At 36.4% G+C, this 15309-nt stretch overlaps 1 protein-coding gene across 1 annotated transcript; it reads left to right on the top strand.

Annotated features, from left to right (window-relative positions):
- Positions 1 to 4159: 4159 nt before the first annotated feature.
- Positions 4160 to 14369, top strand: erlec1 (endoplasmic reticulum lectin 1). The gene is given in 14 exon segments (NM_199432.1): positions 4160 to 4376; positions 4646 to 4750; positions 5131 to 5211; positions 5447 to 5524; positions 6804 to 6858; positions 6941 to 6999; positions 7674 to 7897; positions 9008 to 9152; positions 11418 to 11579; positions 11664 to 11723; positions 11812 to 11936; positions 12038 to 12115; positions 13555 to 13630; positions 13752 to 14369. Coding segments are annotated over 14 exon segments (1449 nt in total). The 5' UTR covers positions 4160 to 4247; the 3' UTR covers positions 13824 to 14369.
- The last annotated feature ends 940 nt before the right edge of the window (positions 14370 to 15309 follow it).

The raw sequence follows: 15309 nt of genomic DNA, 5'->3' as shown, positions 1-15309 counted from the left end.
GAGAAGCCCATTGCTTTTTCTGTCAGATATCGTTAAGGCTTGTGTTGTGTCTTGTGTGTGAGGTTAGACGTTGAAATGAATTTTAGTAGATATATGTTTGCATTGTATTTTCTTTGTTGCAGTCTAGGTACAATATGTAATACAATATATTATGAAAAAAATTATATTGTTATTGTGGGCTCTTGGAAATACTGTAAATAATTCCTTAGTGTGCGTTTTTTCCTCAGAATGCCTTGTAATATTCTGGGATTTTCAGCACATCATTAAATGCTTGAAGACTTAAAAGGTTAGTTCACTCAAAAATGTAAATTCTGTCATTATTTGTTCTCTCTTCACTCGTTCCAAACCTGTTGGAGTTTCTTTATTCTGTTGAGCACAAAAGACATTTTGAAGAAATGTGAAAACCTGTAACCAGTGGTATATATATATATATATATATATATATATATATATATATATATATATATATATATATATATATATATATATATATATATATATGTGTGTGTGTGTGTGTGTGTGTGTGTGTGTGTGTGTGTGTGTTTATTTTTTCCCTCAATTTCTGTTTAATGGAGAGGATTTTTTTAAACACATTTCTAAACAAAAGTTTTAATAACTAATTTCTAATAATTGATTTATCTTTGCCATGATGACAGTAAATAATATTTTACTTGATATTTTTCAAGACACTACTATACAGCTTAAAGTGACATTTAAAGGCTTAATTAGGTTAACTAGGCAGGTTAGGGTAATTAGGCAAGTTATTGTATAATAATCTGTACTAGAATATCGAAAAAAATATTGCTTAAATGGGCTAATAATATTGACGCTAAAATGTTTTTAAAGAATTAAGAATGGCTTTTATTCTAGCCAAAATAAATCAAATAAGACTTTCTCCTGAAGAAAAAAATAGTGTCAGACATACTATGCAAATTTTCTTGCTCTGTTAAACATCATTTAGGAAATATTTAAAAAAAAAAATTAAAAGGGGAGAATAATTCTGACTTACATTAACTAAATATCTATTTCTTAGAATTTTTTTCTTGTTTTTGGTTCATTCATTTTCTTTACGGCTTAGTCCCTTTATAAATCTGGGGTTGCCACAGCAGAATGAGCCGCCAACCTATCCAGCATATGTTTTGCGCAGCAGATGCCTTTCTAGCTGCAACCCATCGCTAGGCAACATCCATACACACTCATTCACACACATACACTACGGTCAATTTTAGCTTACCCAATTCACCTGTACCACATGGACTGTGGGGGAAACCACGAGAACACTGGGAGAACATGCAAACTCCACACAGAAATGCCAACTTACCCAGCTGAGACTCGAAACAGCGCCCTTCTTGCTGTGAGGCGATCGTGTTACCCACTGCACCACCGCATCACCCATGTTTTCAGTTCAAATATCTTCATTTTCTTATTGTAATCCTTTCAAATTGTATTTATTTACTCTGAACATCATAATACCACATATTGTAATAAAAGCTTTAGCATTTAAAGGATTTTGATAGTCATATATGCCTACAATGATGATCTATATTAGAACATAAGTACAATCTTGACAAACACTAGTATCCCTGCTCCTCAAACACACTCAATTTCTACATATACTGTATAATAGTCTTAATCCCACTGAAAGCTTTCAAATATTTCAACGATTTGAGCATCAAGTAACAGAACAAGCTTGCACTATGATTGTGAGCTCTACATAAACACTGAGGTCTTTCCACTAAAGGTCTTGCTTTGCTTTCATTACTAGTGACATTAGAAGCTCTCTCTACTAGCATCAAAAGACCGGCTATGACATGAAAATACATCATTTATTCAGTGATCCACAAACCAAGTGGAAATGTCATTCAAGCATGACACTGTCTATAAAAATAGTAACCTCTTCACTTGAATGGAAATGGAACCTTTCTTTGCTTGCCATTATTCTAGACTATTCAGATTAAATTGGCTGCTAATTTAGTAAATTCTCAATATCCGTAACATCCATATTAAAATGTATCTTGTAGATGGAGAATAAAGCACTGCTCTGCAATCACCAAGTCATCTCAGGCAGCTTTGAGAGTAATTTGTGGATTGATGGTAGTTTTTAAATACCCAGGAGAAATATGATGGAGGTTTCAGAGAATGCGGTGGCTAATGCAAGCAATAGTTTCTGAGGGTATTATGACAGACAGTCGAGAAATAAGGAGCATAGAGAATAGAGAAAAGCCTCTTGGGAAGATAGAGGATCAAAATGCATGTCGAATAATTTTCTTTCATTCATTCATTTTCTTTTGGCTTAGTTCCTTTATTAATCTGGAGTCGCCACAGCGGAATGAACCGCCAATTTATCCAGCATATGTTTTACGCAGCGGATGCCCTTTCAGCTGCAACCCATCTCTGGGAAACATCCTACACACTCATACACTACGGACAATTTAGCCTACCCAATTCACCTGTACCGCATGTTTTTGGACTGTGGGGGAAACCAGAGCACCACACGAAAACGCCAACTGACCCAGCCAAAGCACAAACCAGCGACCTTCTTGCTGTGAGGTGATAGCACTACCTGCTGCGCCACCGCGTCGCCATAATTTACTTCATGTAGTCAAATAGTATTTTTTAGAGCAAGACATAAATTATCAAAAGAGGAAATAACTGACATTAAATACATTTGAACCCATAAACTGTTTCTGAATACAGATAAATGTGAGGGTAAAGATATTTTTCCATCAAAGTTTCATATTAAAATGACTGATCTTATATATATAATTGTTTTAATTAACATTCAAATTTATTTACAATGAAATAATATGCTTGTTGACTAAATTATAATGAGTTGTAAAAAATAGATAAATCAGATTTTAAAAAGCTAATGAATAACATCGAAAAATCTTTCTAAAGCATGTATTAATCAATGTTGATAACATTCAATATAGCATTTTATTATAATACATGATAAAATAAAATTCTATATCTGTTAATTTTAGACTAATAGTCCTGAGATAGCATAATCTAACAATGAACAGTTGCAAATGAATTAACTAATGTTAATAAAGATCAGTAAATTTTATTGATCTTGTTTTGTTAATGAATAAATGTGTTTCTGACTGATTTGATGATAATTATTATCTCAATTGCTGCAGAAATACTTTAAAAGAATCTATTTATTAAATTATTTTAAAAATATTAATTTGAAGGCTATGCGGTGGTGCAGTGGATAGCGCTCCCACCTCACAGCAAGAAGTTCGCTGGGTCGAGCCTCAGCTGGGTCGGTTGCCATTTCTGTGTAGAGTTTGCAAGTTCTCCACGTGTTCGTGTGGGTTTCCTCTGGGTGCTCCGGTTTCCCCCACAAGTCAAAGACCTGTGCTATAGGTGAATTAGGTAAGCTAAATTGTCCGTTGTGTATGAGTGTGTATGGATGTTCCACAGTGTGGGTTGCAGCTGGAAGGGCATCCGCTGCATAAAATGAATGCTGGATAAGTTGGTGGTTCATTCCACTGTGGCGACCCCTAATGAATGAGCTAAAAAGAAAATGAATTAAAGTTAATTTGAAGTTCTCCCAGAGATGGGTTGCGGCTGGAAGGGAATAAGTTGGCGGTTCATTCCGCTGTGGCGACCCCGGATTAATAAAGGGACTAAGCCGACAAGAAAATGAATGAATGAATTTGAAGTGTTCAGATGCAAATGCCTCTAAATGATCAGATTTTATTTTCCCATAAAATATGTTGTGTATCTTTAAACATTTGAGTTTAAGCCAATGAAAACAGAAACATCACAACAGCTAGAAAAAATGCTGATTTTAGAAAAGAATTTCGGACGGCACTTTTGCATTTAAACTACTATTCAAAAAAAGTAATTTGCTAATGAATAAAGTTTCATGAAACATTACTAGGAAGCATAAATAAACTTTCCTCCACAACCGCCATAGCATAGCAAATGTTAAGCCAGATCGCCCAAAACACAATTAACGCTGCAAATTTGCTATAGCGCATCAGCACATCTATATGGCGCATCAGCACTACAAACAGAGAATGCGCCTTCACGAGCTATTGGCTGAGCGGAATTTCCGCCTGATTCCGGAAATGGACGTGGCAAGATGACAAGCTCCTGATGTGCTTCCTGTTGTAACTCTTGTTAAACTATCAGCTGTTAGCCGAACCTTACATTGCACAGACTGGATGTAATAGCCGTTTTTTCCAGCTTTGTCTTTCTAATGTCTCGATAACGCTTCCGGGGGCTCAGCGGCGGCGATGCGGCTGTTTTGGCGCTGGTTTTGGGGACTGATTTGTGTCGGGGTGTCTGCAAATCGTGCAGGATCTCCAGTGTTTTCAGATGAGATCCCCTTCAAAATTAAATGGCCAGGGGCAGACTTTACGCTGGTGAGTCAAAACATCTCACAAACAGATGTAAATACAGGTTGACGTGCGGTTTGTTTTGTTTTATGGTCAGCGTGTTGGCTGAGGTCGCTTCATAACAGCTGCATGTGTATTGGTTTGAGCTGTCATGTTGTGTGTCTTACAGCATTATGAAGTATTAAAGTAAATATGCAGCAGTTTGACTTAACTCATCTGTGCTGAGGGCTTGGTTTGTCATAGTCGTTATTTTGCTAAAGCTAAATTTGCAGCACTTTTGTTTGCTCTTTCCACAGTCAACGTCAGGAGGCCTGTACAGAGAAGACGACTATGTTATTATGACAACTACAGAAAAAGAAAAGTACAAGTGTTTATTGCCATCTTTGACAAGCAATCTGGATGTGAGTTTATTCATTGGGATTTTTTATTTTAGCTTGAGAAGTTAAATATAATATACATTTAAAATTATTCTTCTGAGATGTAAAGTTCCTAACTGTTTTCTCTTTAAGCTTTAAAGCTGTAAGTCGGATCTGACCATCACATAGTTGACTCTGACTTTATGATTAAAACTTTGAAAAAGCAGATAGTCTGAAGTTGATGTTAGCAACAAGGATATGACAAAAACATGTTTGCTAAAGCATGTTACGAACATTTTAGCAACACATAAATACATAATATTAAAAACTGTGGTTGTGTGTTTTATGATTACCACACATTAACCATGGTTTTCTGCACCAACCATAGTTTAATGTACATAATTTATTGTGTGTCTCTTTTGAAGGATGAGGTGAAGGAGTACAGCGGGCCGAGTCCAGCTGCTTTGCTGGAGCCGTTATTCAAACAGAGCAGCTGCTCTTACAGGGTGAGTTTCTTCTCTCAGTTTCTGTGTACTGTATGTTTTGGAAATATTGTTATATGTCTAGATCTAAATCTACACCACATTAAAAAAAAAAAAATACTTATTTTTTTTAATAAAGAGTAAAATTATTGAAAAAAATCTTAATTCTTTTCTTTGTTGTTTTTTTCCTTAAGTCATAACACTCATAATATATAATGTGATCACAGTTTGGCCTAATGATGGACATTTAAACTTGCAGATTGAGTCATACTGGACCTATGAAGTTTGCCATGGGAAACATGTGCGGCAGTACCACGAGGACAAAGAGACAGGGCAGGTAAAATCACTGTGTCATGTAACCTGTTAAAGAACAGGGGTCCGATCTTTGTATGGGATTACTCAATTAGCTGGATTTGGATATGGATAGTTATATACACTTGGGAAAATAATAAATATATTTTTTAACTACATATATAAAGTAAAAATGTAAATATAATAAAACTTATGCAATCTGCACTCTGAAATAAGTTCAAAGCCTGTCACCTGGTGGTACAAAGAGGACATTTTTTGATATGAACTTTTTAGATGAAAACGCATACATGCACAATATTCAACTTAAAAAAAAAAAAAAAAAAAAGAGTTATAATTTATGTAGTCAAGCTCGTGTTTTGACTGCTAATATGCTGGTGATTGACACCTTTACCAATATCAAAATGCTTTTTGATGCGAAATAAATTTATACAGTTATTCCTTACACAGATTAAACATTTTTTGAGTAGGCCTAGGCTATTATAATAAAGAAAATCTTCTCCAAATGTTGAACTAAATAAATTGATATACATTGAAATACATGATGAATACTTTTGACACATGAAAGTGTAAAGCCAGCAGCTTAGATGATGTCATTACGCTGCTTTGCCGTCAGCCAATCATTGCTTTGCTGATCATGATTTTGAGAATTGATTTATCAGTCCTTCACAACACACACAGTGATCTCAGATCAGTTTATCCAGACATTTTAATCTGATTTGCGTACTTGTTTGAATAACCCAATTAGCCAGAGATCAGTTATCAAGATTGAAAGATCTAGGATCTGCCAAATAATCTTAGATCATTTAAGCGAGGAATGAAGAATGGACCCCTGGCCATTATTTACAGCGTCTATTATATCATATTAGAAATGAAAACATTAACGCGAACATTTGGTGACATTGATATATTTTTCATGGCTGTAGATATTTGATTAAATATACTTCAATATTGTGAAATATTCATGCGATTTTAAAATAATAAGTGTTTTATATTGTAAAATATTTTCAGATGTAACTTATTCCTAAAATGCCAAATCAGAATTTTCAGTAGTTTTACTGTCACATGATCCTTTTGAACTGATGCTAATTTAATTAGCAAGAAACATTTCTATTAGTCAATGCTGAAAACAATTGTTGTGTAATTTATTTTTTCAAGATTTTTTAAGGTATAAAAAGTTAAAAAGAGCGACATTTATTTGAAATAAAATTATTATTTCTTTTAAAAAAATTTACTGACCACACACTTTACAATAGTAGTGTACTTAAATGAAATATTGGTGATCTCGGTTGTCTCTGTTTCCTCAGAAAATGAACATTCAAGAATACTATCTGGGGAACATGAATAAAAAAGATGGCGCAGGTGAAGTCTCAATTTGTATTCCTTGGTTTGCTTAATTTGTACATTTATTACATGTATACTTTAATTGCCATTCTTTTCTCAGAATCAGAAACAGAAAAATCCAGTGACTCTGAAGCAGAATCGCCAAACACCAACACAGAGGTTTGTTGCTGTTAGATTTAATCATTCACTTTCTTCTTGGCTTAGTCCCTTTATTAATCTGGGGTCACACCAGCAGAATGACCCACCAACTTATCCAGCATGTGTTTTATGCAGCGGATGCCCTTCCAGCTGCAACCCATCTCTGGGAAACGTCCATAAACACTCACTCATTCACACACATACACTGGAGAATTTAGCTTTGCCAATTTAGCTTACCTAATTCACCTGTGCCACATGTCTTTGGACTGTATGGGAAACCGGAGCACCTGGTGCAAACCCATGTGAATATGGGGAGAACATGGAAACCCTACACAGAAACACCAACTGACCCAACCAAAGCTCGAACCAGTGACCCTTTTGCTGTGAGGTGACAGCACTACCTACTGCGCCACTGCGTCACCCACTGCCAATTTAGTTTATCCAATTCACTTATAGTGCATGTCTTTGGACTGTGGGGGAAACCGGAGCATCCAAAGGAAACCCACGCAAACACAGGGAGAACATGCAAACTCCACACAGAAATGCCAACTGGCCCAGCCAGGTTTTGAACTACCGACCTTCTTGCTGTGAGGCGACAGTGCTTACCACTGAGCCACCGTGCTACTCAGTGTTAGATTTGTAGATAGAAAATATGTGACATGATGCTTTTAAAAACAATTTCTATCTGTTCACAGATACCAACAAAGAATATAGAGGGTCAGCTGACTCCATACTATCCCGTAGAGATGGGACATGGGACAGAATGCACTCTGAAACAGAATCAACCTCGCTCTACCACAGTGCTGTACGTCTGCCATCCTGAGGCAAAGCATGAGATCCTCACAATCGCTGAGGTCATCACCTGTCAGTATGAAGTGGTGGTGCTCACACCCCTGCTCTGTTCTCATCCCAAATACAGGTACACAGAGACACGTTAGGGATACCTGACAGTTGTATTGCATCTTGAAAAAGGGACCCCTTTAAAGGGTTAAATCCCCCCCAAAAATAAAAATTATGTTATCAGTTTCTAGCTCATAGTGTTCCAGTTCGCTGAGGTTTTTGTTTGTCTTTGGAACACAAAATGAGATATTTTAGATGAAACCTAAGAGCTCTCTCGTCATCCATATACATTCAAAGTACAGAATAAATACCAAAAACATTGTCAAAACATTCCATGTGACTTTAATGGCTTGACTGTAATCATATAAAGTACCGTAAACAATTTTTTTGCATCAATAAAAATGTAAAGACTTTTTGTCTATGTCTTCCATTTCAGATTTGTGTGTACGTTAACAGTAGTCAACATCTGAATTGGATCAAAATCTTTTATCAGAGTTGTCTCAAAATGATTGGACAATACTCATTCTTGCCTTAGTACAATTTTGAAAAATGTTTTGATTCACTATAAATATTGACTACTCTACCATTGGCAATACAACACTTGCGTGTATTGTGCTGCCGATTCTAATGCACACTCTGAGCTCACTCGGACGAGGAGACATTGGCTAACATAGTAAAGTTTTTACTTTTTTTTTTTGGCACAAAAAAGTGTTCTTTGAGGTTTATATGATTACATTTAAACCACTGAAGTCACATAGAATAATTTGACAATGTTCTTAGTTGCTTTTCTGGACTTCAAACGATGCTGGACCATTGCTGTCTATGGAGGATGAGGTGAACTACACCTTTAATTATTTATTTTTTACAAAAATTTCCATTTAAATTAATTCCAAATTAATTTTCCACTTTAGTTGAAGTGCCTTGGTAATCCAAAACACTGTTCCGCCATAGCCACAAATAAAATTCCTTTTACATTTTGAACTATGAAGATTGCATTAATTTTGAAAACAATCAGTTGCTCTCTTATTTTGAGATCCACTGTTCATGATAATACAGGTTTCACTCATTATACTGTTAAAGCTTTTGACATGTCTCTTGTGCTCAAAGGCCAGCCTTATTACATCATGCTTTGTTTTGGTTGAAAGTGTCATCTAATAACTGTCATCTAATCCATCCCACTTGGGTTCAGGTTCAAGAGCTCTCCAGTGAATGACATCTTCTGCCAGGCTCTGGGTGGTTCACCTCTCAGACCTCAGAGCCTGTCCCAGATGGAACACGAGCAGGAGGAGCTGCTCAAACCACCCTTCAGCACCAGCAGTGAAAGGGGATCCAGGGTGAGCACAGGGCGGCACTTCAGCTATATATTTTGTATTTACTCTAACCTACTGTACTTAAAGGTCCTGTGAAAAATAAGTTTTTTTTTAGATGTTAGCTTTAAGGATATCAAAACAGCGTGTTACAAAACAGTGACAATTTGTGTTTATTAGATATAAACCTGATATAATCATCAAAAACTTGAAGTTTGTCACATCCCCCTAAATGGATCAACATGTTTTTGAGTCAAACTTGTACTCCAGTTTCTCATCAATTCTTCTGACCAATCAAATGCACTCTAGTACATGGCCCGCCCCTTTCAAAGTGTTTCTTATTTGCTTTTCATTGGATGCACTTGATCTCAACCACTCTCACTGGCGAGGCGGTGTTAAAACAGAACACAATCTTTCAGTTGAAGTTACGGCAAACATTGACTAAAATTATGCACATTTCAAAGCACTTCATGGGACCTTTAAAGTGATAGTTCACCCCAAACTGAAAATTCTTCCTCTACTTGTTCCAAACCAGTTTGAGTTTCATTCTTTTTTCACAAAGGAAGATATTTTAAAGAAAGCAGTAACCATTGACATCTATTGTATTTGTTTTTCCTACTATGGAAGTAAATGTTTACACGGGTTTCCAACATTCTTCAAATTATCTGTTGTGTTCAAAAGATGGTGTCTCTCGAGGAAGAGTAAATAATGAGAAAATGCTCTGTGTGCGACCTCCTTTATGGAATGAGAGGGGGTGTAATTGTAAAATTGGGCTAGTTTTCATTCAATTTGTGCTGGATATGTGTCATCACCTTGACATCACCTATGGGTTTCTGAAGAGTGCAAATGAAGCTACTAGTGGGCTTGACCAACTGGCACTATTTTGTTAATGTGTCATTGCTCCAACTGGAGGTAACCAAATAAGAACAAAGAGGCAGAGCTTGAACGGAGCAACAGAAACCTGCTAGCATTCTACTTAGACTGGTTTTCCTTGGCAGAGATGCTTAATATTTCATTACCTGCGACTTGTTTATGTTCTGACCATATGTGCCTGGTTGTATACTATATCAATAAAGTGTTTAGTCCTTTAAAAACACTATTATAATAAATTGAGCCACTAAATATTGCTCTTCTGAAAGAGAAAAACACATATTACTTCTAAATACTTGTGTTAGTAAATCCAAGGCTATTAATGAAATCCAGGCTTAACACTGCATGACAACGTTTCAGAGGACTGTCCTAGAGCCTACAGCTAATCAATCTGTCAGATTCTGGAGTGCATTACAATTCTAAAGAAAAATATAAATGATCTTAAATAAAACAAATTCTTTTATAGATATGGTATATAATTATATAATTTCACTCAGCTGGGAAATGGAGGCCACGTAAACGGTTTGTGAGCACAATTAAGTGCACACAGCATACCTTTATTATTATCTGATAACTGTAAGAAATAATTCCAAAAAACAAAAACAAAAAAACTGACTGTGTAAAGCCACATAAAACAACACAAAAATATAACGTGTAAATGTAACGTACTGCTTGTCAGCCGTAATCAGCTGAGGTGAAGTGACTGCGACCAGCGAGACCTAGCTGTCAGTCTAGTGGACACTCCCTTAATTATGTAGACTTAACATAACTTAATATAAAGGAAACGGATGAGTTATAAAAAAAAAAGACCCCCCTCACAGTTCTCCTAATATTAGCTATATGCACCAAAATCTGTATTTGTACCAGGCTTTAAAAACCTTTTTTTTCTGTTGTAAAGTTGGCCATTTTAAAAGTGGGATCAATAGAAATGTGCTCTATTATGGAGCCAGTACTATAGCAGAATTCCAATGAATGGCAGTTTCAGTTACTTCCGTATTAGCTTCACGAGGGAGAGCGGGAGATTGCCGCTTGGTTTTGAGTTGTCATTAGCCTGACAGATTTTCTTGGACCTGGCAAATTTAACTATCTCTGTGGCCATGCAAAAAGAAGATACAAAGCACAAAAAGATAATAAAGCAAACCATATATAAGGAAACTTATAAAATGTATTTGTCTTCTTGAAGCCATCCTGGGCAAGTATATTTATCACTGTTTAGAAAAGTATGCTTTCCTTCTAGTTGTTTACAACACTCAGTTGATGGTATGAAGGGATTGACAACCATAAGACTAATTAACGTGGGTTTTAGTATATTGCAATCTATATCACCCATCTCTATTGATATTCTGTTTTATAAATATTTACAAAAGACAGATTTTTGTTTAGCAATACAAATAAAAAAAAAAATTGTCTCTCTTTGTTAAGGAGGACACATCTCCAGTGAAGGAAGAGGCCTATACCTCTACCCATAAGCCCCTGACAGTGGGTGGTCAAGCCCAGGTCACCGTTGGCACTACGCACATCTCCCGTCTGACTGATGAACAGCTGATTAAAGAGTTTCTGAGCGGCTCATACTGTCTGCATGGGGTATGATGGATGGATTTGTCTTCTGTATCTGCAGATCTTTCAGTTTGAATGTAAACTCAATACATTGTTGTTGTTTCTGTCTAGGGTGTTGGTTGGTGGAAGTATGAATTCTGTTATGGAAAACATGTTCACCAGTATCATGAGGTAAGAGTGGTGAAATGTTTGAATTCTTCATAAAGTATAACAACTCCAGTTGGTCGAACGTTTAAATTCTCTCTGGGTTTGCTTGAAGGATAAAGAGCAAGGGAAGAACATCGTGGTGGTGGGCAGCTGGAACACTGAGGATCACATGAACTGGGCCAAGAAGAATGTGGCTCGATCTTATCATCTGAAAGATGATGGAGCACAAAAAGTCAAGTATGATTCTATTTTAAAATGTTGATTTAAAACAAATGAAAAACAATTATTTGTCAAGTTTTATTTAATTCATTTCACATTTTCACGCATTCCCTCATCAGGGTTGTGTCTCACTTCTATGGACATGGAGATCTTTGTGACCTAACAGGGAAACCGAGACAGGTTATAGTCAAGCTAAAGTAAGTTACACATATCCACAATATAGAATGATCACAATAATCACACACATAAAAAAAAAAAAAGATTATTAATCAATATTTTGCTGAGTGTTTTTTTTGTGTGCTAGTACATTGGCTGGTTATATATTTTGTCATGATAAATAAACCTCACCAGCAGGAGACAGCGCATCCTTGCGTTGTTAGGAATTAAACTTTCTTGCAGCGCTTTGTTAGAAACTAAACGTCCTGCTCTAGTTTTGTAAGGAACTAAACGTCCTGCTCCAGTTTTGTTAGGAAGTAAACTTCCTTCTCCAGCTTTGTTAGGAAGTAAACTTCCTTCTCCAGGGCTTTGTTAGGAACTAAACGTCCTTCTCCAGCTTTGTTAGGAACTAAACGTCCTTCTCCAGGGCTTTGTTAGGAACTAAACTTCCTTCTCCAGGGCTTTGTTAGGAACTAAACCTCCTTCTCCAGGGCTTTGTTAGGAACTAAACCTCCTTCTCCAGGGCTTTGTTAGGAACTAAACCTCCTTCTCCAGGGCTTTGTTAGGAACTAAACTTCCTTCTTCAGCTTTGTTAGGAACTATACCTCCTTCTCCAGGGCTTTGTTAGGAACTAAACGTCCTTCTCCAGGGCTTTGTTAGGAACTAAACCTCCTTCTCCAGGGCTTTGTTAGGAACTAAACCTCCTTCTCCAGGGCTTTGTTAGGAACTAAACCTCCTTCTCCAGGGCTTTGTTAGGAACTAAACGTCCTTCTTCAGCTTTGTTAGGAACTAAACCTCCTTCTCCAGGGCTTTGTTAGGAACTAAACCTCCTTCTTCAGCTTTGTTAGGAACTATACCTCCTTCTCCAGGGCTTTGTTAGGAACTAAACTTGCTTCTTCAGCTTTGTTAGGAACTAAACTTCCTTCTCCAGCTTTGTTAGGAACTAAACTTTCCTATCCAGCTTTGTTAGGAACGAAACATCCTGCTCCAGTTTTGTTATTATTTAAATGTCCTTCTCCAGGACTTTGTTGGGAACTAAAGTTCCTTCTCCAGCTTTGTTAGGAACTAAATGTCCTGCTCCGGGGCTTTGTTAGAAACTAAACGTCTTGCTTCGGGGCTTTGTTAGGCACTAAACGTCTTGCTCTAGGGAATTGTTTGGGAAGGAACCAAATGTCCTGCGCTGGGGCTTTGTCAGAAACTATGTCCTGCTCCCATGCTTTGTTAGGAACTAAACGTTCTGCTCCCACGCTTTAGTAACTAAACGTCCTACTCCAGCTAGGTGGGAACTAAATGTCTTGCTCTCAGGTTTTGTTTGGAACAGAATAGCCTGCTTTCATTTTGAGTTTGGAACCAAACATCCTGCTCCTGGTCTCCAGGATTTGACAACTCACTTTAAACATTGCTAAAACTTTGACTTGCATTATTATAGATGACATTTATTTCACACATATCTAATAACACCTACCTGTTTGTGTGTCAGGTGTAAGGAGTCTGAATCCCCTCATGCTGTTACAGTGTACATGCTGGAGCCTCAGACATGTCAGTATATCCTCGGGGTGAGTCCAGAACTGCAGTTTCCACTCTCTGATGATTCCAGCGATTATGAATGCTTACTACATGCTATAGTGTAGAAATTTGATGTGATCATTTCATGTCCTCACAATCATTCTGCCACAGGTTGAGTCACCTGTAATCTGCAAGATCTTGGACACTGCGGATGAAAATGGACTTCTTTCAATTCCTAGCTAGTCTACATGACAAGGAGATGAAGGAATGAACAGCAACTTGGAGAAGGAGGAGTACAGAAGAGGAAGGCAGAATGAAGCTCAGAGGGAGAACTAAAGGTGTGATGACGTTTAGGCATGAACCTGCTGAACCTCAGAGCTGTTGAGAAAGTCCCTCACTGACTGCACTTTCACGTGTTTGACGATTAAACAAGGAGGAGATTTGATGAAACTACTTTTTTATTTTGCGCAGCGTGGACTGAATTTTCCAATGTTTTCTTTTCAAATCTCAGACTTGAGGAAATATGCTTTGACACATTTAGATTGGCTTTGGGAAGGTCTTCTGTTCTTAATTTCATCAAGTGCTTCATTTATTCTATTAATTAAAAAAGGCAGCTCTGCCGTTTTAAATATACATTATTTATTTGGTCAAACTTCTGGTCGTTCAATGGTCAACACTGAGCAGCCAGAGATGATTTTAAAAATTGAAGTAATTGTTCTTATGCAGTTTGTGAGGGAGAATACACTGTTTTGTTTGCAAAGAAACGTGAATGTAATTAAATAGTTTTTTGAAAATCCAGGTTTATGGAGTCTTATGTTTGGTATTTTGAATTATTTCGGCTTAAATTTAACCGCTTATTCTAGGTTGTGTATTATTAAGGTTTCCACCAGAAAGCTTCACCTTACTGTACAAAAATGAATAATTTAACTCTGAGAACAAATATATTGGGACAGGGGTGTCCAAACTTGGTCCTGGAGGGTTTAGCTCCAACCCTAATCAAACACAACTGAACCAGCAAATCAAGCTCTTATAGATATACTAGAAACTTCCTGGCAGGTGTGTTTAATCAAGTTGGAGCTAAGTTCAGCAGGACATCGACCCTCCAGGACTGACTTTGGACACCCCTGTATTAAGATAGATTATTTTTTTTAGGTTGGTTGTTATTCAGCCTGTATATGTTCAGTTGAATAAAATATGAGTTTTGTGTTTCAAACTATTTCCATGTAAACACCTCAATGAAAGTAAATAGGGTATTATTATTATTAATTTTGTATGTGAATATTTTGTTTATGATTATGATAAATGGCTGGTCATTTTATGAATGTACATTTACTTTAGAAAAAAAAGATATTAATGATGTACTTTTTTTGGTAAAATTGAAAAATAGACAATGAGGTTGGAAATAATTGTTTATTTTTCTTACCACAGGATGGAAAGTTTAGTTCTAAGTGATAGAAGCTTCTGATTATCTGAAAAATAAGACTATATATATATATATATATATATATATATATATACATATATATATATATATATATATATATACATATATATATATATATATATATATATATATATATATATATATATATATATATATATATATATATATATATATATATATATATGATGTAATTGGTGTCATGGTGGTGCAGTGGGAGCACAATTGCCTCACAGCAAGAGAGTTGCTAGTTCGAGCCTCAGCTGGGTCAGTTGGCATTTCTGTGTG

This window comes from Danio rerio, chromosome 13, assembly GCF_049306965.1.
Source record: "Danio rerio strain Tuebingen ecotype United States chromosome 13, GRCz12tu, whole genome shotgun sequence".
NCBI classification, from domain to species: Eukaryota; Metazoa; Chordata; class Actinopteri; order Cypriniformes; family Danionidae; genus Danio; species Danio rerio.
Note: the sequence above shows the minus strand (reverse complement) of the source record. Positions and strands in the feature narration are given on the sequence as shown.